Genomic DNA, 19,385 nt, shown 5'->3' on the forward strand with positions numbered 1-19,385 from the left:
AGCTTTAACTTTTAATCAGTTTCCTGCATGGGTCCTTGCCAGAGACCACATAAACCACACTGCCCTTATCAAATATGTCTTGCCTATGGAATTTAAGTTTTACTAAAGTGAAAACAAGAATTTAAAAAAAGTTACAAGGGTAATGATGTCTAAGAAGCAATTGGGATGTTGTAAAGGCTTGTCTGATTCACTGAAGGGAAGAAGCCAGTCAGGCCTCTATTAAACTCCAGATTGTGATTGCCTCATGCACTCTTTAGAATGGCCTTATTAGTGACCCAGTTCAAGGTGCATTAGTAAAACTAAATGTAAATAAATAATATTGAGAACATGAGTTGTAGAGTTCTTGAGAGTAAGTCCTTGAAATCAGTTCAGAGTTGATGTGACTGAAGCTATCCACGCTGGTTCAGGAGCCTGATGGTTGATGGTCGAAGGGTAATAACTATTCCTGTAACTAGTGGTGTGGGATCCAAGGTTTCTGTACCCTCTTTCTGAGGACAGCAGCGGGAGGAGACCATGGCTTGGTTGGTGGGCTCCTTGTTAATGGGCGGGGGGGCGGGAATCTTTGCCTGTAATGTACTGGGCTGTATCCATTCATAGGCATTGATGTTTCCATTCTTATACCATGTCAGGAAAATTCCTACCTTCCAGTTCAATTTTGTACACATGCAGCTAGAGCAGTCACAGGGGCTGGAGGACACTCAGTCAGTGATCTCTCAAAGATCAGGATTTGCTGTTTCTTGTCCTTCCACCAAAACCTATTAAAGGGTGTTCGAACTGGTCTCAAACTAGAGACTAATCTGGGCCATGCCATTCAGGTACAGAAGCCTGAAGTCCCCACACCACCAGCTTCAGGAACAGCTACTTCCCTTCAATCATTTGGCTCTTGAACTGACTGGCACAACCCTAATCACTACCTTGGTATAACAACTCAGTGACCACTCTGATCAATTTACAATGAAATTGACTTTTTTGTTTATTTGTGATTCCTTTCTTGTAAAAATTGTGTATAATTTATGCCATTATGAATTTCTTGAGAATTCTGCCTATATCATGCTCCATGCAATTTGTTTTGTTTGTGAATACTGCTTATCTGGTGACATATACCTGTGATGCTGCTGCATGCAAGTTTATGATTGCATCTGTGTATTGTCTACAGATGACAATAAACTCAACTTCAACTTATGATCCAATTACAGTAGTACTCTGAGTAATTGTCTTTTTATGACCTACCATTAAAATCTTATTGTTCCCCTACACTATTGACAATTTCCCAATTTGCTCCTCTCACTCTTGCTGACTATTGGTGAGTCAATAGTATAATTTCATTCAAGTGATCACTAATTTCTTATTTTTAAGTTCTACTCACATAGCCTTGCTGGATTCAATATTGTCAGGTTCAGGAATGGCTACGGCCCTTCAACCATTTAGTTCTTGAACTAACCAGCAAAACCCTAATCACTACAGTTCTACAACCACTTTGATCACTTTTCACTGAAATGGACTTTGTTTCCTCTTTTGTTCTTTTCCTCTTAAAAAAATGTGTAGTTTGTTTACCTTGCGAACGCTGCTTATCTGATACTCAGTGTCTGCGATGAAGGTTTTCTTTGCACCTGTACATTTATGGTCTTGTGCAGACAACAATAAACTCGACTTTGGGAATGTCATTGAACAGCGATAGTGGGCAAGAACAGGAAACGAGGCGAGGTACAGAAATCTGAAGTCCCACACCTCAAGTTCAAAAGCAGCTACTTCTTTTCAACCATTTGCTTCTTGAACCAACCAGTAAGTTGGTTCAAGAAGGCAGCTTGAGCCTGGGGCAGCAGGCTGAGGGTAGCAGACACCAACAGAATCAACAAACTCATTCGTAAGGCCAGTGATGTTGTGGGGATGGAACTGGACTCTCTGACGGTGGTGTCTGAAAAGAGGATGCTGTCTAAGTTGCTTGCCATCTTGGTCAATGTCTCCCATCCACTACATAACGTACTGTTTGGGCACAGGAGTACATTCAGCCAGAGACTCATTCCACCGAGATGCAACACAGAGCGTCATAGGAAGTCATTCCTGCCTGTGGCCATCAAACTTTACAACTCCTCCCTTGGAGGGTCAGACACCCTGAGCCAATAGGCTGGTCCTGGACTTATTTCATAATTTACTGGCATAATTTACATATTACTATTTAACTATTTATGGTTTTACTACTATTTATTATTAACAGTGCAACTGTAATGAAAACCAATTTCCCCCGGGATCAATAAAGTATATGACTATGACTATGACCCCAATCACTACAGTTCAGCAAAACCATGGCTACTTCGATCACTTTATACTAAAATAGACTTAGATTCTTTTCTCTTTATTCTACGTTTTTCTTGTAAAAGTTGTGTGCAATTTGTTTTCCCTGTGAACAGGCCTGTGACGTTGCTGTAAGAAACTTTTCATTCACCTGTTTGTACATGTATGTGTGCATGTGGCAATAAACTTGACTTGGGAATGCTGTCACACAAGAAACCTGGGAGGACAAGAAACGAGGCCGTATCAGCCCTTGACTCACATATACCGCTTCTGTTCCTCGTGGTAGACTTCCCTGCTCTCCATGGACCGCTCGAGGAGGTTTTGATTCTGCTGATTCAGCGTCTGGACCTGACTCAGCAGAAAGTGATTCTCCTCCTCCAGGTTGCTCTTCAGCTGAGTCAGCAGCTTTGCAAAAGGAAGACCAGAGAAAGAGAACAAGAGTGAGAAATGGAGACAGAGACTAGAGTCTGTCTCCCCAGCCCAAAGTCGAAGGGTTCTGACAACATGTGCCTGAGGAAGATTACAAAGTTCTTGGCTCAGAATAGTTTGCCATCAATAAGTAAACTTATTAACATTTAGGAATATATAAATATAAGATGGCAAATGGTGTTTTGGCCCTGAGGTAATATTGCAAGTCTGTAAAACCCAGGTTAGACCACACTTAGAGTACTGCGTTCAGTTTTGGTTGCCACATTATAGGAAGGATGTGGAAAAATTAAGAAGGTGCAGAGGAGATTTACCAGTTTGCTGCCTAGATTGGAGAACATGTCTCATGAGGATAGGCTGGGTGAGCTCTTTTCTGTTTGGAGTGAAGAAGGATTAAAGTTGGGATGGTAGTTGTGTATAAGATGATAACAGGCAGAGATCGAGTGGACAGCCAGAGACTTGTCCCAGGGTGGTAATGGCTGATAGGAAGGGGCACAATTTTAAGGTGATTGAAGAAAAGTATAGGGAGAGATGTCAGAGGTTTTTTTCACACACACAAAGTGGTGGGTGCATGGAATGCCCTCACAGGGGTGATGGTAGGAGCAGATACATTAGGGACATTTAAGAAACTCCTAGGCACATGGGTGGCAAAGTGTTGATATGTCCCTAGAAAAGGAGGTGTAAGGCACTCCTTTCCTCCGCTAGCCTTCAGGTCACCATGGGCAAGGTGTAGCACCTGCTTAACCCCCCCACACCCCCCACCCCGATCACAGGCACCTGAAGCCATGGGAGCAGGTGGTGGATGGTATTATGAGCAGCTGGTGCACATCACAAGTCCTGGTTATGCAATCACTGACAGTTTCTGAAGAGTATTGATAGTGGCTGAAGTCACCCACCTTCCAAGAGACTGCCCAGAAGATGACAACGGTAAACCACTTTTGTAGAAAAATTTGCCAAGCACAATCATGGTTAAAGACCATGATTGCCCATGTTATATGACACAGCACATAATGATGATGATAGGTACATACATGGATGAAAGAAAAACGGAGGACGATGTAGGAGGGAAGTGTTAGAGGGATCTTGGAGCAGGTTAAGAGGCTGGCACTTGTGGGTTGAAGGGCCCTTCCTCTGCTGTATTCTATACACACGAAAGGGGTCACATGAAAGTAGCATTTTGACCTGAAACATCAACAATTCCTTTCCCCCACAGGTGCTGCTTTCCTCCAGCAGATTGTTGTGTGTGGATCTTTTGTTTTGAACGGCCTGCCTCTGTGCTCTGAGTACCGGTTAATAATTTTATCACCAGATTACCCAGCTCAAATGGGACCAAGACACAGTCGGACTGTCAGCAGTGGATCAATGGGAGCACTGCCCGTGTTTTAGGGAATTAATCAAGACATTTGGACCTGGGAGGGATTTTTAATTAAGTTAATAAGTCTAAATGAGTTACATTAGTACAGCACATTAAAAGGCTCTTCAGACCAAAATGCTTGTATGGGACATGATGCCAAATTAAATTAAATCTCTTGATTTAGGCTGAAGCTTTATAAAGCATTGATCGCACTGCATTTGGAGCACTGTGAGCATTTTTGTGTCCCATATCTGAGAAAGGATGTGCTGGAATCTGTGGCAATCAACTCCACCGATCTGCCACCCTCTGGTTAACGAAATTCTTCCTCACCTCCATTTTAAATGGGCATCCCTCTATTCTGAGGCTATGTCCTCTGGTCCTAGACTCACCCACTAAAGGAACACCTCCGCTCCAACTTGGCCTTTCGATGTTCGTTAGGTTTCAATGAGATCCGCCCTCCCACCACCCCAGTCTTCTAAACTCCAGTGAGTACAGGCTCAGAGCCAAAAGTGAATCCTTTCACTCTCAGGATTATTCTCCTTCCATCATTATTACCTCACAGTGATTCCCAATCTTGGTTTGCGAGATGTCCAGGTTCTGGTGCTTCTCCTTCAGTTCGTGATACTGGGCCTTCCAGCGCTCCAGCTCCAGCTCGGTGCTGTTCAGACTGCTCCTGCACTCCTTGGCCAGGCTCTGCAGCCGGTTGTATTCCTCCTTCAGTGTACCGTTCATCGAGTGCAGCCTGCAACACAAACCGTGCGGCCCCCCCCGTCAGTTGGCGTGTGGGGCGCAGGAACGGGGAACTCGCGCTGGAACCCCGCTAGAGGGCGGCGCAGAGCTCTGAGCACCCCATTACCAGGTAGACATGAGGGCAGAGGAATCTAACAAGGACTGGAGATAATTAGTTATGAAGGGAGATTGGCTCGGCTGGTGTGGGTTGTGTGGAAATCAAACTTAACGCTTTCAGAGGCCTATCTGGGGGTTGGAGGACTGACTGTGTGTGTGTTGGCGGGTGGGAGAGAGGAAAGGGGCTTGTTCTGCTGTTGCTTGTTGTGTTCTGTGTTGTTCTGCTCAACATTGCGGCTATGCTACGATGGCACTGGAGAGAGTCGTGACGCTTCCATCTACCCCAACTACAAACTTGGGTGTGTTGGCTGTTAACACAATCAATGCATTGCACTGTATGCTTCGGTGTGCATGTGATAAATAAATCTGGATCTTGAATCTTGGTGAGGCAGCGAGGGAGTCGCTCGGTGAGGCAGCGAGGGAGTCGCTCGGCGAGGCAGCGAGGGTGTCGCTCGGCGAGGTAGCGAGGGTGTCGCTCGGCGAGGTAGCGAGGGTGTCGCTCGGCGAGGTAGCCAGGGAGTCGCTCGGCGAGGTAGCCAGGGAGTCGCTCGGCGAGGTAGTGAGGGAGTTGCTCGAGTGGACCACAAAGCTCCCTAAAGTTGAGCTCCTGGTGTCCAGTCAATGCTTATTCCTTATCCAATTGCAGTTTTCACTGGCTTGTTCTGGGAGCTTGTTGTGTGCACATTGGCTGTTTTAGCATTTTGTAGAGAGTGAAATGATTTAGCTTTTAAAAAGGCACCAGGGACAAGCACTGAGCACTCTTGACTCCGACCAATGGATCCTAAGCACCACCCCTTCTTCTCACATCCTCCCGCATAGACCCCACCCATCAACTTCCTACACAGGACACCACCCCCCCCACACCCTCCCTCGTAAACCCCACACCTGAACTTCCCACATAGGTCCCACCCACACCTTCTCTCACAGGTCCCACACCCCCAACCTGAATGTATGGGCCCCACCCCTCAGCCGTCCTCATAGACCTTACCCACCTTCTCGCACAGGCTTGTCCACGCCAGAACAGGCCCCACTCTCACCTGTCCTCATGTGCTTCAGCACCCCCCCGCCTTCTGCTCACACAGGCCCAAACCCCACCTGTTTGTAACGGCCTCGCCCACGCTTGACTGTACAACCTTCTCAGCTCCATTCTAACTTGAATACAGGCTCTGATCTCAGCTGGCTGTATGAGCCAAGCTCTGTCCCTGCTTGTCTGTAGGGGCTCTGGCTCTGCCCAATTTGAATGCAGGGGCTAGGTTCCGCCCTCATATTTGCAAAAATTCCAGGCTCTGCCCCCATTTGAGTTTAGGCCTCACCTCCTTGTCCAGGCTCCACCCCTTATCCGTTGGCTCTGAGATGGGGCTCTGCACTCAGCCCCAGTGAACCGTCCACCCGTGTACCTGGCCGCTCACCTGCTCACGTCAGCCTTCAGCTGCCTGTTCTCCTCCGTGATGGCTGCGTTTCTCCTGGATTCCCGCTGCAGGCTCTCCTTCTGGGCCTGAAACTCTGAGTCCAGCTTCTCCACTTCGGCCTGCTTCTTCAGCAGCCCCAGGTACCTGCACACAGAGACAGGGCGAAGCAGTCACACCCGGGCTGGCACGGGAGCCAACGTAGGGACTCACACTGCAACACGGGCAGGGAGGGTGAGTCTCCCCTTCCCTCGCGAGTGTGAGAAATGGGATTTTATAGTACAGCACAGAAACAGGCCCTTCAGCCCACAATGTCTACATAAAACATGCTTCAGATTAAACCACATCTCCTCTGCCTGCACATGATCCACATCTCCATTCCCTGAATGTACCTCTGAAACACCATCATCAAATCTGCTTCCACCACCACCGCTGGCAGCCCATTCCAGGAGCCCATCGCTCTGTATGAATAACACTTGGTGACCCACACATCCCCCTTAAACCTCTCACATTAACACTTCTACCCTGTTAAAAAGACTGACTGTCTATTCTATCTGTGCTTCTTATAACTTTATAAACTTTCATCAAGCCTCTGACGCTCCACGCCATCGAGGATATTGCCCAGAGGTGATGCCTCAAATGTGCTGTATCCATCATGAAAGACCCTCCCCATCCAGGACACCGCCTCTGCTCATTACAGAAGCAGCTTCTTCCTTTCCGCTGTCAAATTTCTGAACGGTCCATGAACCCACAAACACTGGCTCACTATTTATTTCCTTGTTTCTAACTCATAGTAATCCTCATGTTTTGCACTGTTCTGCTGCCACAAAACCAACATTTTTATGACAAATACCAATGCTGGAGGAACTCAGCAGGCCAGGCAGCGTCTATCAAAGTTCAACGCTGAAAGTAAGTCTATTGTCACGGTACATTTACGTCACCATATACAAACCTGAGATTCATTTTCTTGTGGGCATTCACAGCAAGTACAAGGAACAGAATGGAATCAATGAAAGACCGCACCCCAACAGGATGGACAAATGTGCGAAAGGCAACAAACTGAGTAAATACAAAAAGAAAAAAATTATAATGATAAATAAATAAGCGACAAATATCAAGAACACGAGATGAGGAGTCCCTGAAAATGAGTCCATAGTTTGTGGGAACAGTTCAGTTATGGGGCGAGTGAAGTTATCTCCACTGGTTCAAGAGCCTGATGGTTGAGGGGTAATAACTGTTTCTGAACCTGGTGGTGTGGATCCTGAGGCTCCTGTACCTTCTTCCTGATGGCAGAAGTGAGAAGAGAGCGTGACCTGGGTGGTGGGGGTCCCTGATGATGGATGCAGCTTTCCTGCAACAGTGCTCCTTGCAGATGTGCTCAATGGTGGGGAGGGCTCTACCCGTCATGGACTGGGTGGAATCCAGTACTTTTTGTAGGATCTTCTGTTCGAGGACATTGCTGCTTCCACACTAGGCAGTGATGCAGTCAGTCAAGACTCAACCGTGGATTCATCTACATAGATGCTGCCGGACCTGCTGAGTTCCTCCAGCATTTTGTGTGTGTTCCTCTGGATTTCCAGCTTCTGCTGAATCTCTTGTGTTTATTTATTGATTTTATTTCGAGATACAGCACGGTAACAGGCCCTTCCGGCTCAACAAGCCTGCGATGCCCAGTTACAACCATGTGACCAATACCCCTTACCCATAGTCTATCTTTGGAATGTGGGAGGAGACCTGAGTATGTGGAGGAAACCCACACAGTCAAGGGGAGAACGTACAAAGTCCGAACAAGCAGCGGCCTGAATTGAACTCCGCCCGCTGGTGCTGTACTATCATTTCATTAGCATTTACGCTGCTGGGCAGCCACATTTTTTTTATATTTCTTATTGTAACTTACAGCAAGTTCTATGTCTGGCACTGTACTGCTTATAATCACGACGTAAGTCAGTGATTATAAACCTGACTCTGATTATGATGTTACGTACCCCGTAACTGGGTTGCCAAACCAGCAGAAATGGATCACTCAGTTGGAGTCTGGAGTACTAGAACTAAGAAAGTTTTATTAAAGAAACAAGCAACACAGTAATCGAAAGGATAATAAATGCAACAATTCAACAATGATAACCACACATGTGCACAGAATTAAGATAACAGCATCAATCAAGCTCTATCGTTGTCTAGGGGTAAATGACCAATTTCAAAATGACTCAAAGTTCAGTCCAGTTAGTAGTTCAGTTCGCAGTAATCGTTGCCATGGCGATGGACAAGGTGGGGGAAGAGAGACAGAGAGAACAGGAACAACTCATCATTCAGCACAGCTTCACTCACAGACCAGCGAGATTGCTCACGAGCAACTTTTGGGCGGGTCCTTGGTGATGTCACCTGAGGTCACCGACTGTGACCCCTCCTCCAGATGCGGTCGATCCTCTGCAGTGAACCCGGCACCCAGGCAAGGGCGGACACACACCGGGTTCCCGCTGATCGTACCTTTCCACCCTTGTCGTTGTCTGGCACTTCTCACCCACTCGTGAGAGGCGCACCGCTTCCAGGGTCTCGTTACCTCGGGTGGCGTGTGTGTCCTGTCTTAGCGAACCTGTCCCTTTTTATCCCCCTGCTGGGGTATCGCCTGTCCATCGCTTCAAACAGTTCAGGGTTCAAAGGGGGAGCCGCTCCAGACAGCTCTCTCTCCCACATCCCTTCATTACACATCTCCAGACGCTGCTCCATTGTTCCTTATCTCTCCTTCCCCTGAGGGCAGGTGGCAGACCAACTGCTGATGCCACTGATGCTAGCCCAGGCCAGCAAACATCTTAATTTTATGTGTATTCTCGTAACAATGATTATGGCATTTTAAGCTTCAAGAAACACACCAGACTCTGCAGGTGCTGGAAATCTTGAGCAACACACGCGAGATGCTGGAGGAACTCAGCAGGCCGTGCAGCACCCATGGAGGAGAACAAGCAGCTGACATTCAGACCGAGGCCCTTCCCCCAGGACCCATGCAGGGTCTTGGCCTGAGACCTCAGTATTTTGCTCTCTTTTTGCACGACATACTTAAGTTTTTATATTTCTTATTGTAGCTGATAGTACTGTTTTATGTGCTGGACTGTACTGCTGCTGCAGAACGAACTTCAATAGATACAGAGTGAGAAGTATCCTGACTGGTTGCATCATGGCCTGGTACAGGAATGCCAATGCCCAGGAACAGAAAACTCTACAAAAAGTGCTGGATAAGGCCCAGTCGATCACAGGCAAAACCCTCCCCAGCATTTACAAGCATTGCCACAAGAAGGCAGCATCCAGCAAAGGACTTTCACCATCCAGGCTACACTCTCTTTTCACTTCTACCATCACACAGGAGGTCCCACATCACCAGGTTGAGGAGCAATTATTAACCTACAACCATCAGGCTCCTGAACCAGCATGGACAACTTCACTCACTTAAACACTGAACTGACTCCACAACCCACCGACTCACTCTCAAAGACTATACACATCATGTTCTCAGTATTATTTATTCAGGTTTTTTTTAATATTTGCACAAGATTTGTCTTCTTTTGCACTTGCTGGGAAATGAATCTCAGGGTAGTATATGATGGCGTACTTCGATCATCACCTTACCTTGACATTACTTCGAATTTCACAACTCACGTTAGTGAGAAGAACCTGATTCTGATTCATTACCTGGTCTCCAGATCCTTGTGTTGAGACTCCAGGCTCCTGTACGATGACTTGAAGGAGGCCTGCTGGGTGATGAGGGCCTCACACTCGGTGGACTGCCGCTCGTTCAGCGCCATCAGCCGCTCGTGGTCCTGCAGTAGGGAGTCGTGCGCCACCTTCAGCTCCTCCTTCTGCCGGGCCAGGCCATCCCGCTCGTTCTCCGCCGCTGACTGCGCATTCTGCAGCATCGCGTTCTGGCCCATAAGCGCCGCGCTCTGCGAGTTCAGGGTCGAGTTCTCCACCTGTGACGGCAGCACACCACACACCCCCCAGGAGACAGAGACAACGTTACACCTTGCAAGACCATCAGCACATAAGACATAAGGTTACTCTGCTCATCGAGTCTGCTCCACCATTCCATAATGGCTGATCCCAGATCCCACTCAACCCCATACACCTGCCCTCTCGCCACGTCCTTTGATGCCCTGACTGATCAGGAAACTATCAACATACTTAAATATAGGCATGGATTTGGCCTCCACTGCAGTCTGTGGCAGAACATTCCACAGATTCATTACACTCTGGCTAAAAATAATTCTCCTTACTTCTGTTCTGAAAGGTTGCCCCTCAGTTTTGATGTTGTGCCCTCTAGTTCTGGATATCCCCACCATCCTCTCCTCATCCACCCTATCTAGTCCTTTTAACATTCGATACGCTTCAATGAGATCCCCCCCATGTTCTTTTAAATTCCAGAGAGTACAGGCCCAAAGCTGCCAAACGCTCCTCATATGTTAACCCCTTCATTCCCGAATTCATCCTCGTGAACCTTCTCTAGACTCTCTCCAATGTTAACACATCATTGCCTTTCTGAGATATGGGGCCCAAAACTGTTAACAATACTCCAAGTGCAGCCTGACTAGTGTCTTATAAAGGCTCAGCATTATCTCCTTCTGTTCTCCTTGAAATAAATGCCAACATTGCATTTGCCTTTACCTGTACCTTCTGGGAGTCTTGCACGAGGACTCCTAAGTCCCTCTGCACCTCTGATGTTTGAACCTTCTCCCCGTTTAGATAATAGTCTGCACTACTGTTCCTTTTTCCAAAATGCATCATCATACATTTCCCAGCACTGTATTCCATCTGACACTTTTTACCCCATTCCAATTTGTCTAAGTCCTGCTGCAATCACATTGCTTCCTCAGCACTACCTACCCCTCCACCTGTTTTTGTATCATCTGTGAACTTTGCCACAAAGCCATCAATTCCATTATCTACATCACTGACAAACAATGTGAAAATTACCGGTCCCAACACTGACCCCTGAGGAAAACCACTAGTCGCTGGCAGCCAACCAGAAAAGGCCCCCTGTATTCCCAATCGCTGCCTTCCTGCCTGTCAGCCATTTTTCTATCCATGCCAACTTCTTTCCTGTAATGCCATGGGATTTTATATTGTTAAGCAGCCTCATGTGTGGCACCTTATCAAATGCTTTCTGAAAATCCAAGTAAATGACATCCACTGCCTCTCCTTTGTCCATCCTGCTTGTTACTTCCTCGAAGAACTCCTAACAGATTTGTCAGACAAGATTTCCCTTTATGAAGCCATGCTGACTTTGACTTGTTTTATCATTAGTCTCCAAGTATCCTGAAACCTCATCCTTAATAATAGACTCCAACACTTTCCCAACCACTGTGGTTAGGCTAACTGGCCCATAATTTCCCTTCTTAAAGAGTGGAGTAACATTTGCAATTTTCCAGTCCTCCAGGACCATGCCAGAATCAAGTGATTCTTGAAAGATAGCTGATGTTTCTGCAAAGACCAGAAGCTCTGAAGTGGGGACTCTGGGTGGCACACCCCATTGCCCCCGAGACACAGTGACAATGTCAGAGGTCAGAGGTCAGAGGACCAATATCAGACTGCCAACACACCCCAACCACAAGAGAGACAAAGGAAATGACTGATACGGTAGGGACAGCAGACTCATATGGCACTACCCAAACCCATACCCTCCCCAGACACAGAGTCAATGTCAGATGTCAGCATACTATTGTATCACAGACTCTGGGCGACACACACCTACCAACGCCACCATGGACACAGGGAGACAGGGCCTCCCCACGACTATACCACCCCCCCACCCAGCGACACACTGACAACATTACAGACCAAGAGAACGAATACTCCCGTACAACAGAATCTAGATGACAACCTCCCTACTCCCAACCCCCCAACACAATTTCACTAATGTTACACGTTAGAAAACAAAATAGGACGAATACCTCTGGATCACAGACAGCAGTCTCTGGAAAACACCACCACCCCCACCCCGGCCCCCCCCCCCCGAGGCCGAGACACGCCAACAACATTAAGCACGAGAGGACCAATACCTCTAGGCCAGCAGATGGTGGACAACACAGCCCACACTCCTCTCCACTCGCCACTCACGTTAGACATCAAGAGAATGAACATCTTCGGGATAGCGGAATTGGGACTACTATCCCACTACTACATCCTCCCCGCCAATGTCAGATGTTAGAGAGGGAATAAGGACCAAAGCCTCTGGGACAGCAAACAGCTGACTTTGCACAATCTTCCCCCACCCCCACACCCATAGAAACCCCTCACTCCAATGACACAGCAATATGGTTGGATATCAGACCAACACCTCAGGTCCTCTGATCTGGGAAAGCAGATCACAGAGAACAGCAGCAGAGAAGACAACACAGGATACACAAGCAGAGAGGAGGTAGGGTGGGGGCAAGTGAGAATGTTGGCAGGGAGGGATGGAGGGGAGAGGGGTCTAGGGAGTGGGTGAGGAAGAGTGTTCGTGGAGGGTTTTGACTGAAGGGTCAAGGCAGGGGGTAAAAGGTGGGGCCAAGGAAAATTGGGGGGGGCTTAAAGGGGGATGCGAGGGAGGACAAGCATGGTGTCCAGGGAGATGGTTGAGGGATGTGAGGAAGCAGGGGGGTCAAAGAAGACAGGGTTTGATGGGGTGGGGGAAGAAGGGCAAGGCTGGGGTCAAGGGAGAGAGGTCAAAGGTTGCCAGGAAGAGGGGCAAAGGAATGGGTGAGGGAATGCGTTAGGGGAGGGCTTTGACTGAAGGGTCGAGGGAGGGGGTAATAGGTGGGGCAAAGGAAGACCGGAGGGGTGGGGGGGATTAATGGGGGACGCGAGTGAGGACAAGCATGGTGTTGAGGGATGTCAGGGAGGTGAGGGTTGAGAGATGGAAGGGAGAGGGGGAAAAGCAGGTGGGGGGACTAGGGAGGCAAGGAGGGGTGAGAAGTAGGAAGAAGGGTATGGGAGTGAGGGGATCATGTGACAATTGGAAGGGAGGGGGAGGGATGGATGGGCGACGGGGGGTGTGGTTGCAGGCGGTGGGGAGGGCGTAGGTACCTGCAGCTTGGCATTCTGGATCTGCAGAGCGTTGCTGTGTTCCTGCATGGATGCGGCCTGACGCTGCAGCATCACAATCTGAGAGTTGACCGCGCTGTTCTGTGCTTCCAGCTGCTTTATCTGCTTCTTCAGTAACTCCCTCTCCGCTTGCAACGCCGCGTTCTGCAAACACAACTACTTCAGGTACAGCGGGAGAAACACTCGCCAAGCAGCATGAAGGACACACAGGACATCGAACATTACAGCACCGTACAGGACCCGCTGTCTTGTGCCAACCCTTTCACCCACTCCAAGTTCAATCTAATGGTTAGACTGATCTTGGAGAAAGGCAAAAGGTCGATGAAAGAAAAATGCGGGGTTAGATTCTAATCCTTCCCTCCCACATAAACGTCTATTTCTTTATCATCCCTGTGCCTATCTAAGAGTCTCTAAGATGTCCCTAATGTATCTGCCTCTAGAACAATCCCTGACAGTGTGTTCCACACACCCACCACTCTCTCTGTGAAAAACAACCCCCCTGCGTTTCAGGTTGAAACCCTATATCAGGATTTAACCCTATATCAGCAAATGTGCGCACGCGCTGGTCGTGCATGCAGCCTGGTACAGCTGTTCCGATCTATTCTTTTACTTTCTTCTTACTTTTTAATTTACGTTATTTTTTGTATTTTTTTCTCACAATAACACATCGAAGCTGCACCCTCTCTAATATGCTGGTAGAGAGAGGTTTATTTGGGTTTTCTTTAGCGCTGGAAATGGTTACATCCCGACACGTGGGACAGAAGCAAGGTCACATTGTGTATTCCACGGACCAGCAAATTCCGGTCGGCTGAAATCCGGAGGAAAACACACAGAGGGGGATCACAAAGCCGAGGAAAGAGGACCGGGTCGAGACAACAGAGACTTTTGGAGAAGAGCAGTTCAGTGGGTAATACCGTTCCGGCTGACCGGAAGTGCACTGAGAGCGGTAAGCGTGAAGGGTTGGGGTGATTACTGATCTGGCTAACAATGGATGGTGCAATCTGGGGTATATTACGATCGAGGAATGTGTTTGCAGACTGGATATTGAACTTTTTACTGTTGGACTTCGGCCACATTCCACCGAGATACAACACTGGGTGGCACAGGAGGTCGTTCCTGCCTGTGGCCATCGAACGTGCAGCTCCTCCCGTGGAGGGTCAGACACCCTGAGCCAATAGACTGGTCCTGGACTTATTTTCCATCTGGCATAGTTTGCATTTTGTTGTTTGATTGTTGGTGGTTTTTGTATTGCTATATTTACGCTCTATTCTTGGTTGGTACGGCTGTAACGAAACCCAATCTCCCTCAGGATCAATAAAGTAAATCTATCTATCTATCTATCTATCTATCTATCTATCTATCTAACATAGAACAACAGGCCATTCAGTCCAAGATGCTGAGTTGATCTTGATGCCAGTTTATACTAAATGCCCTCCCCCTGTTAATCATCCATTTCCCTTCATTCTTTTCATATTCACTTCCTCTTGAACTCCACCAAAGTGTCTGCTTCCACTACTAACCCCAGTAACCCAGTCCAGGCACCAGCACAAAAACTCACCTCTCACGCCACCTTTAGACACCTCACCCTCTAACCTTAAAAGCATGCCCTCTGGTGTCTGACACTTACACCCAGGGGAAAGGATTCTGACTGTCTACCCTATCTATGCTTCTCAGAATTTTTGAAAATCCTCCATCAAGTTTCCCCTCAGGCTCCAAAGCGCAGGGACAGCAACCCAAGTTTGCCCAACCTTTCCTCATAGATCATTCCCTCTAGTCCAGCACCATCCTGGTGAACCTCTTCTGCACCCTCTTCATGTCCTTCCTGTAGCAGGGCTAAGATTTGCCAAGATTCCTCACTGGCTTCCCCAGCATTGAAGACATCTTCAAAAGGCCACGCCTCAGAAAGGTGTTATCCATCATTAGGCATCCGTTAGTCTTGTGAGACCATGGATCCATGCCTGGAAAGTCTTCACTCTCCAGGGTGCAGGCCTGGGCAAGGTTGTATGGAAAACTGGCAGTTGCCCATGCTGCAAGTCTCCCCTCTCCACGACACTGATGTTGTCCAAGGGAAGGGCGAGGGCCGATGCAGCTTGGCACCAGTGTCGTCGTAGAGCAATGTGTGATTAAGTGCCTTGCTCAAAGACACAACACACTGCCTCGGCTGGGGCTCGAACTCACGACCTTCAGATCGCCAGTTCAAAGCCTTAACCACTTGGCCACGTGCCCACACTAAGGACCATCATTAAGGACCCCCTTTACCCAGGATATTCTCATGGCTGCCATCAGGGAGGAGGCACAGGACCTGAAGACACACACTCAATGCTTTAGGAACAGCTTCTTCCCCCAATGTATTGCACCATACTGCTGCTGCAAAACAACAAATTTCACAACATACAATGACATCAAACCTGATTCTGAGTCTGATTCTAAGGTTCCAGCATGGACACCCTTGCAGCGTACAATCATGCCAACGTACGCGACCCAGAGGGTTACAATACTACGTCTCTCCTCCTCTCTGCCCATGCATGATATCCCCGGCCCTCGTGGGGCTACACCTTGGGGTCCCACCAGCCGGACTCACGTTCCTCTCCACCTCGATGACAGTGTCCTTCACTTTCAGCAGCTCCAGCGTGGTCTCCCGGCTTTCCCTCTCCCACTTCTCCTTCTCTGCGCCGCTGGGCGGGCAGGCAGCTACCGGGGAGTTCAGCGAATGCTTCTCCTCCTCCTGACGCTGCAGTAGCGCTTCCAGATTCCACTTCACCTGGGAAACGCGGGGCATGATGAGAGAGTTACAGACTTTAAAGGAAAAGGTTTGAAAGGTTAGCCTTACTTGCAACAACAAAACGTACAGTGAAATGTGCCGTTTGCATCAACGACCAACACAGTCTTAGTCCACTTGATTACTTATTCAGATCGATTTGCCACACGCACATCGGAACATTGAAATGTGGTGAAATGTTTCATCTTGTGTCGATGACCGACACAGTCAGAGAATGTGCTGGGGGCAGCCCGCAAGTGTCGCCATGCTTCCAGCACCAACGTAGCATGTCCAGGACTCCCTGAGTCTTTGGACTGTGGGAGGAAACCGGAGCACCCGGAGGGAACCCGAGCGGTCACGGGGAGAACACACAAACTCCTTACAGACAGCAGCAGGAATTGAACCCCAGTCACTAACACCGTACTAGCATTACACCAACTGCTATGCTACAGAAGATAAGCAAACAACAGGAATTCTGCAGATGCTGGAAATTCAAGCAACACACATCAAAGTTGCTGGTGAACACAGCAGACCAGGCAGCATCTCTAGGAAGAGGTACAGTCGACGTTTCAGGCCGAGACCCTTCGTCAGAAGATAAGCAACCTGGTTAGCGGATACTGAGTCACACTACAGCTTTGCAGACGAAGGAACCCAAGGGCAAGGCACTGGGTATGGTTAAAGCAGAGTTTGACAAGTTTATGATTATTAAGGGTGTCAAAGGTTGTGGGAGAAGGTGGGAGAATGGAGTTGAGGGGGAAAATAATCAGCCATGATGGAATGGCAGAACAGACTCGATGGGCCGAAAAGCCTAAACCTGCTCCTACGTCTTATGGTCTAAGTTACGAAAAGTTTACAAACAGGTGATTTTACAAACTATAAGGAAGCATAAAGCAAGCTAAGATCACCAGGAAAAACACAATAAAAATAACAACCTGGGCCCTAATCCAACAGGAGAGATCTTCCTCCTTACCGTGCTCAGCTCACTACGCAGTTGCTGGTTCAGGTTGCTGGACTCAGCCAGTCGGGACTCGAGTGCCTGGACTTTCTCCTCCTTGATGTCTAGTGTTTTCTTCAGCGTAGATTCAATCCTGGTCTCCAGGAGCCTGTATTTACTGAAGACAACATAAAAAACCAGAAATGTTGGTCTTTGGCATGTCAAACTCACCCTTGTGATTAATACATGAAAGAAGCCAAGATTTTTATTCTTCAGCCTCCCGACAAATCCCTTCTCCATCAATTGCTCAACTCCAAGCAACTGCTGGGTCGGTCCCCTTCTGCACGGAGAAATCGACCTTTTTATTGTCACATGTACCTATGTACACTGAAAAACTGTTCTGCATGCCGTACTTTATTGATCCATACTTTATTGATCCCAGGGGGAAATTGGTTGTGGTAGTTGTGGTATTGGTTGTGACATTGTGGTAGTACACAGGAAAACAATAACAGCGTGCAGAATAAAATGTTACAGTTACAGAGAAAGTGCACTACAGGAAGATTGCGATGGCTGAGTGGTTAAAGTGTTGGACTTGAAATCCAATGAGGATATCCCACACAGGTTCAAAGCTTGCTCACAAAACTTACACTGCAGGCACCAGGACTGGGCAACTGACTACCTCTAGTAATTTTAGAGTGCCACTGTAGCACAGGTGCTAGTGCAACGCTATTGCAGTTTAAAAAGTTCCCAGTTCATTTCTGGCACCGCCACTAAGGAGTTTGCACATCCTCCCCGTGAACAGAGTGGGTTTCCTCCACAGGCTCCAGTTTCCTCCCACAGTCCAAAGACGGACTGGTTAGTAGGATAATTGGTCATTGTAAATTGTCCTGTGATTTGCCAATGCCCCCCACTCTGTAAGAAGGGAGGAAGACAGAAGAAACAAAATAATTAGCCTGTTAGCCTGACTTCAGTGGTTGGAATGGTTGCTTTCTATTGTTAAGAATGATGTTTCAGGGTACTTGGAAGCACATGATAAAATAGGCCAAAGTCAGCAGGGTTTTCAGAAGGCCTTCGACAAGGTGCCGCACATGTCCTTGCCCACGGTATTACAGGCAAGCTACCAGCATGGGTAGAAGATTGGTTGGCTGGCAGGAGGCAAAGAATGGGGGAAAGCAACACTCACAACACGCTGGAGGGTTCCGGCCCGAAACGTTGACTGATTGTTTTCACGGATGCTGCCCAACCTGCTGAGTTCCTCCAGCATGTTGTGAGTGTTACTTTGACCCCAGCATCTGCAGATTATTTTGTTTAAAGAATGGGGGAAAAAGGGGGCCTATTCTGGTTGGCTGCTGTTGACTAGTGTAGGGGTCCTCAACCTTTTTTGCACCGCGGACCAGTTTAATATTGACAATATTCTTGTGGACCGGTTGACCGGGTGGGGGGTGTTCAGGTAGGGTTGCCAACTTTCTCACTCCCAAAGAAGGAACAAAAGTAGCAGTCAAATACGGGACACTTGTGTTTACCCAGAGAAAGACTAACATGACCATGAAGCCTTGCGCGGGCACCTGAGCGCGCATGCGTGAGTGACGTGCACGTACATGACGTGCGTATGCGTGTACGTGCCGATTTTTTTCTACAAATCGGTTTTGGCTTAATCTTCCCGATTCTGTTAAGTGAAACTACACTGTACATACATTATTTCTACTTTATGTAGGCTGTGTATTTATCACATCAATCCTGCTTTTACTATATGTTAGTGTCATCTTAGGTTTTATGTGTTATTTGGTATGATTTGGTAGGTTATGTTTTGGGTCTGGGAACGCTCAAAAATTTTTCCCATATAAATTAATGGTAACTGCTTCTTCACTTTACGCCATTTCGGCCTATGGACGGTTTCATAGGAACGTTCTACCTTAGCGGGGGAAATACGGGACAAGGGCAGTCTCATATGGGACAAACCAATTTAGCCCAATATACGGGATGTCCCCTCGCATCCAGTGGTTGGGGACTACTGGACTAGTGGTGTGCTGCAAGGATCAGTGTTGGGACCACTGCTTTTCACGTTACATGTCAATGATTTAGATGACACAATTGATGGCTTTGTGCCCAGTCTTGAGGATGATATGAAGATAGGTGGAGGAGCAGGTAGTATTGAGGAAGCAGCGTGTCTGCAGAAGGACCAAGACAGATTGGGCAGATAGGCAGAGGAACGTCAGATATAATGTAGTGCAGCGAAGTGTATGGTCATGACTTTGACATTTCCAAATGGGGAGAAAATTCAAAAATCAGTGGTACAAG

General features: G+C 47.8%; 1 protein-coding gene across 1 annotated transcript in view; it reads right to left on the minus strand.

Annotated features, from left to right (window-relative positions):
- LOC134345040 (protein Daple-like) overlaps window positions 1-19,385 on the minus strand; it is a 255,263-nt gene that overhangs the window by 46,690 nt on the left and 189,188 nt on the right. The window contains exons 17-23 of the mRNA XM_063045180.1: window positions 17,124-17,265; window positions 15,977-16,156; window positions 13,378-13,539; window positions 10,009-10,286; window positions 6,328-6,471; window positions 4,628-4,814; window positions 2,552-2,697 (exon numbers count right to left, since the gene is read on the minus strand). Of these exons, the coding sequence (XP_062901250.1) occupies window positions 2,552-2,697; window positions 4,628-4,814; window positions 6,328-6,471; window positions 10,009-10,286; window positions 13,378-13,539; window positions 15,977-16,156; window positions 17,124-17,265 (1,239 nt within the window). The remainder of the gene's footprint in view (window positions 1-2,551; window positions 2,698-4,627; window positions 4,815-6,327; window positions 6,472-10,008; window positions 10,287-13,377; window positions 13,540-15,976; window positions 16,157-17,123; window positions 17,266-19,385) is intronic.

The sequence above is a fragment of the Mobula hypostoma genome, chromosome 1, assembly GCF_963921235.1.
Source record: "Mobula hypostoma chromosome 1, sMobHyp1.1, whole genome shotgun sequence".
In the NCBI taxonomy this organism is placed as follows: domain Eukaryota; kingdom Metazoa; phylum Chordata; class Chondrichthyes; order Myliobatiformes; family Myliobatidae; genus Mobula; species Mobula hypostoma.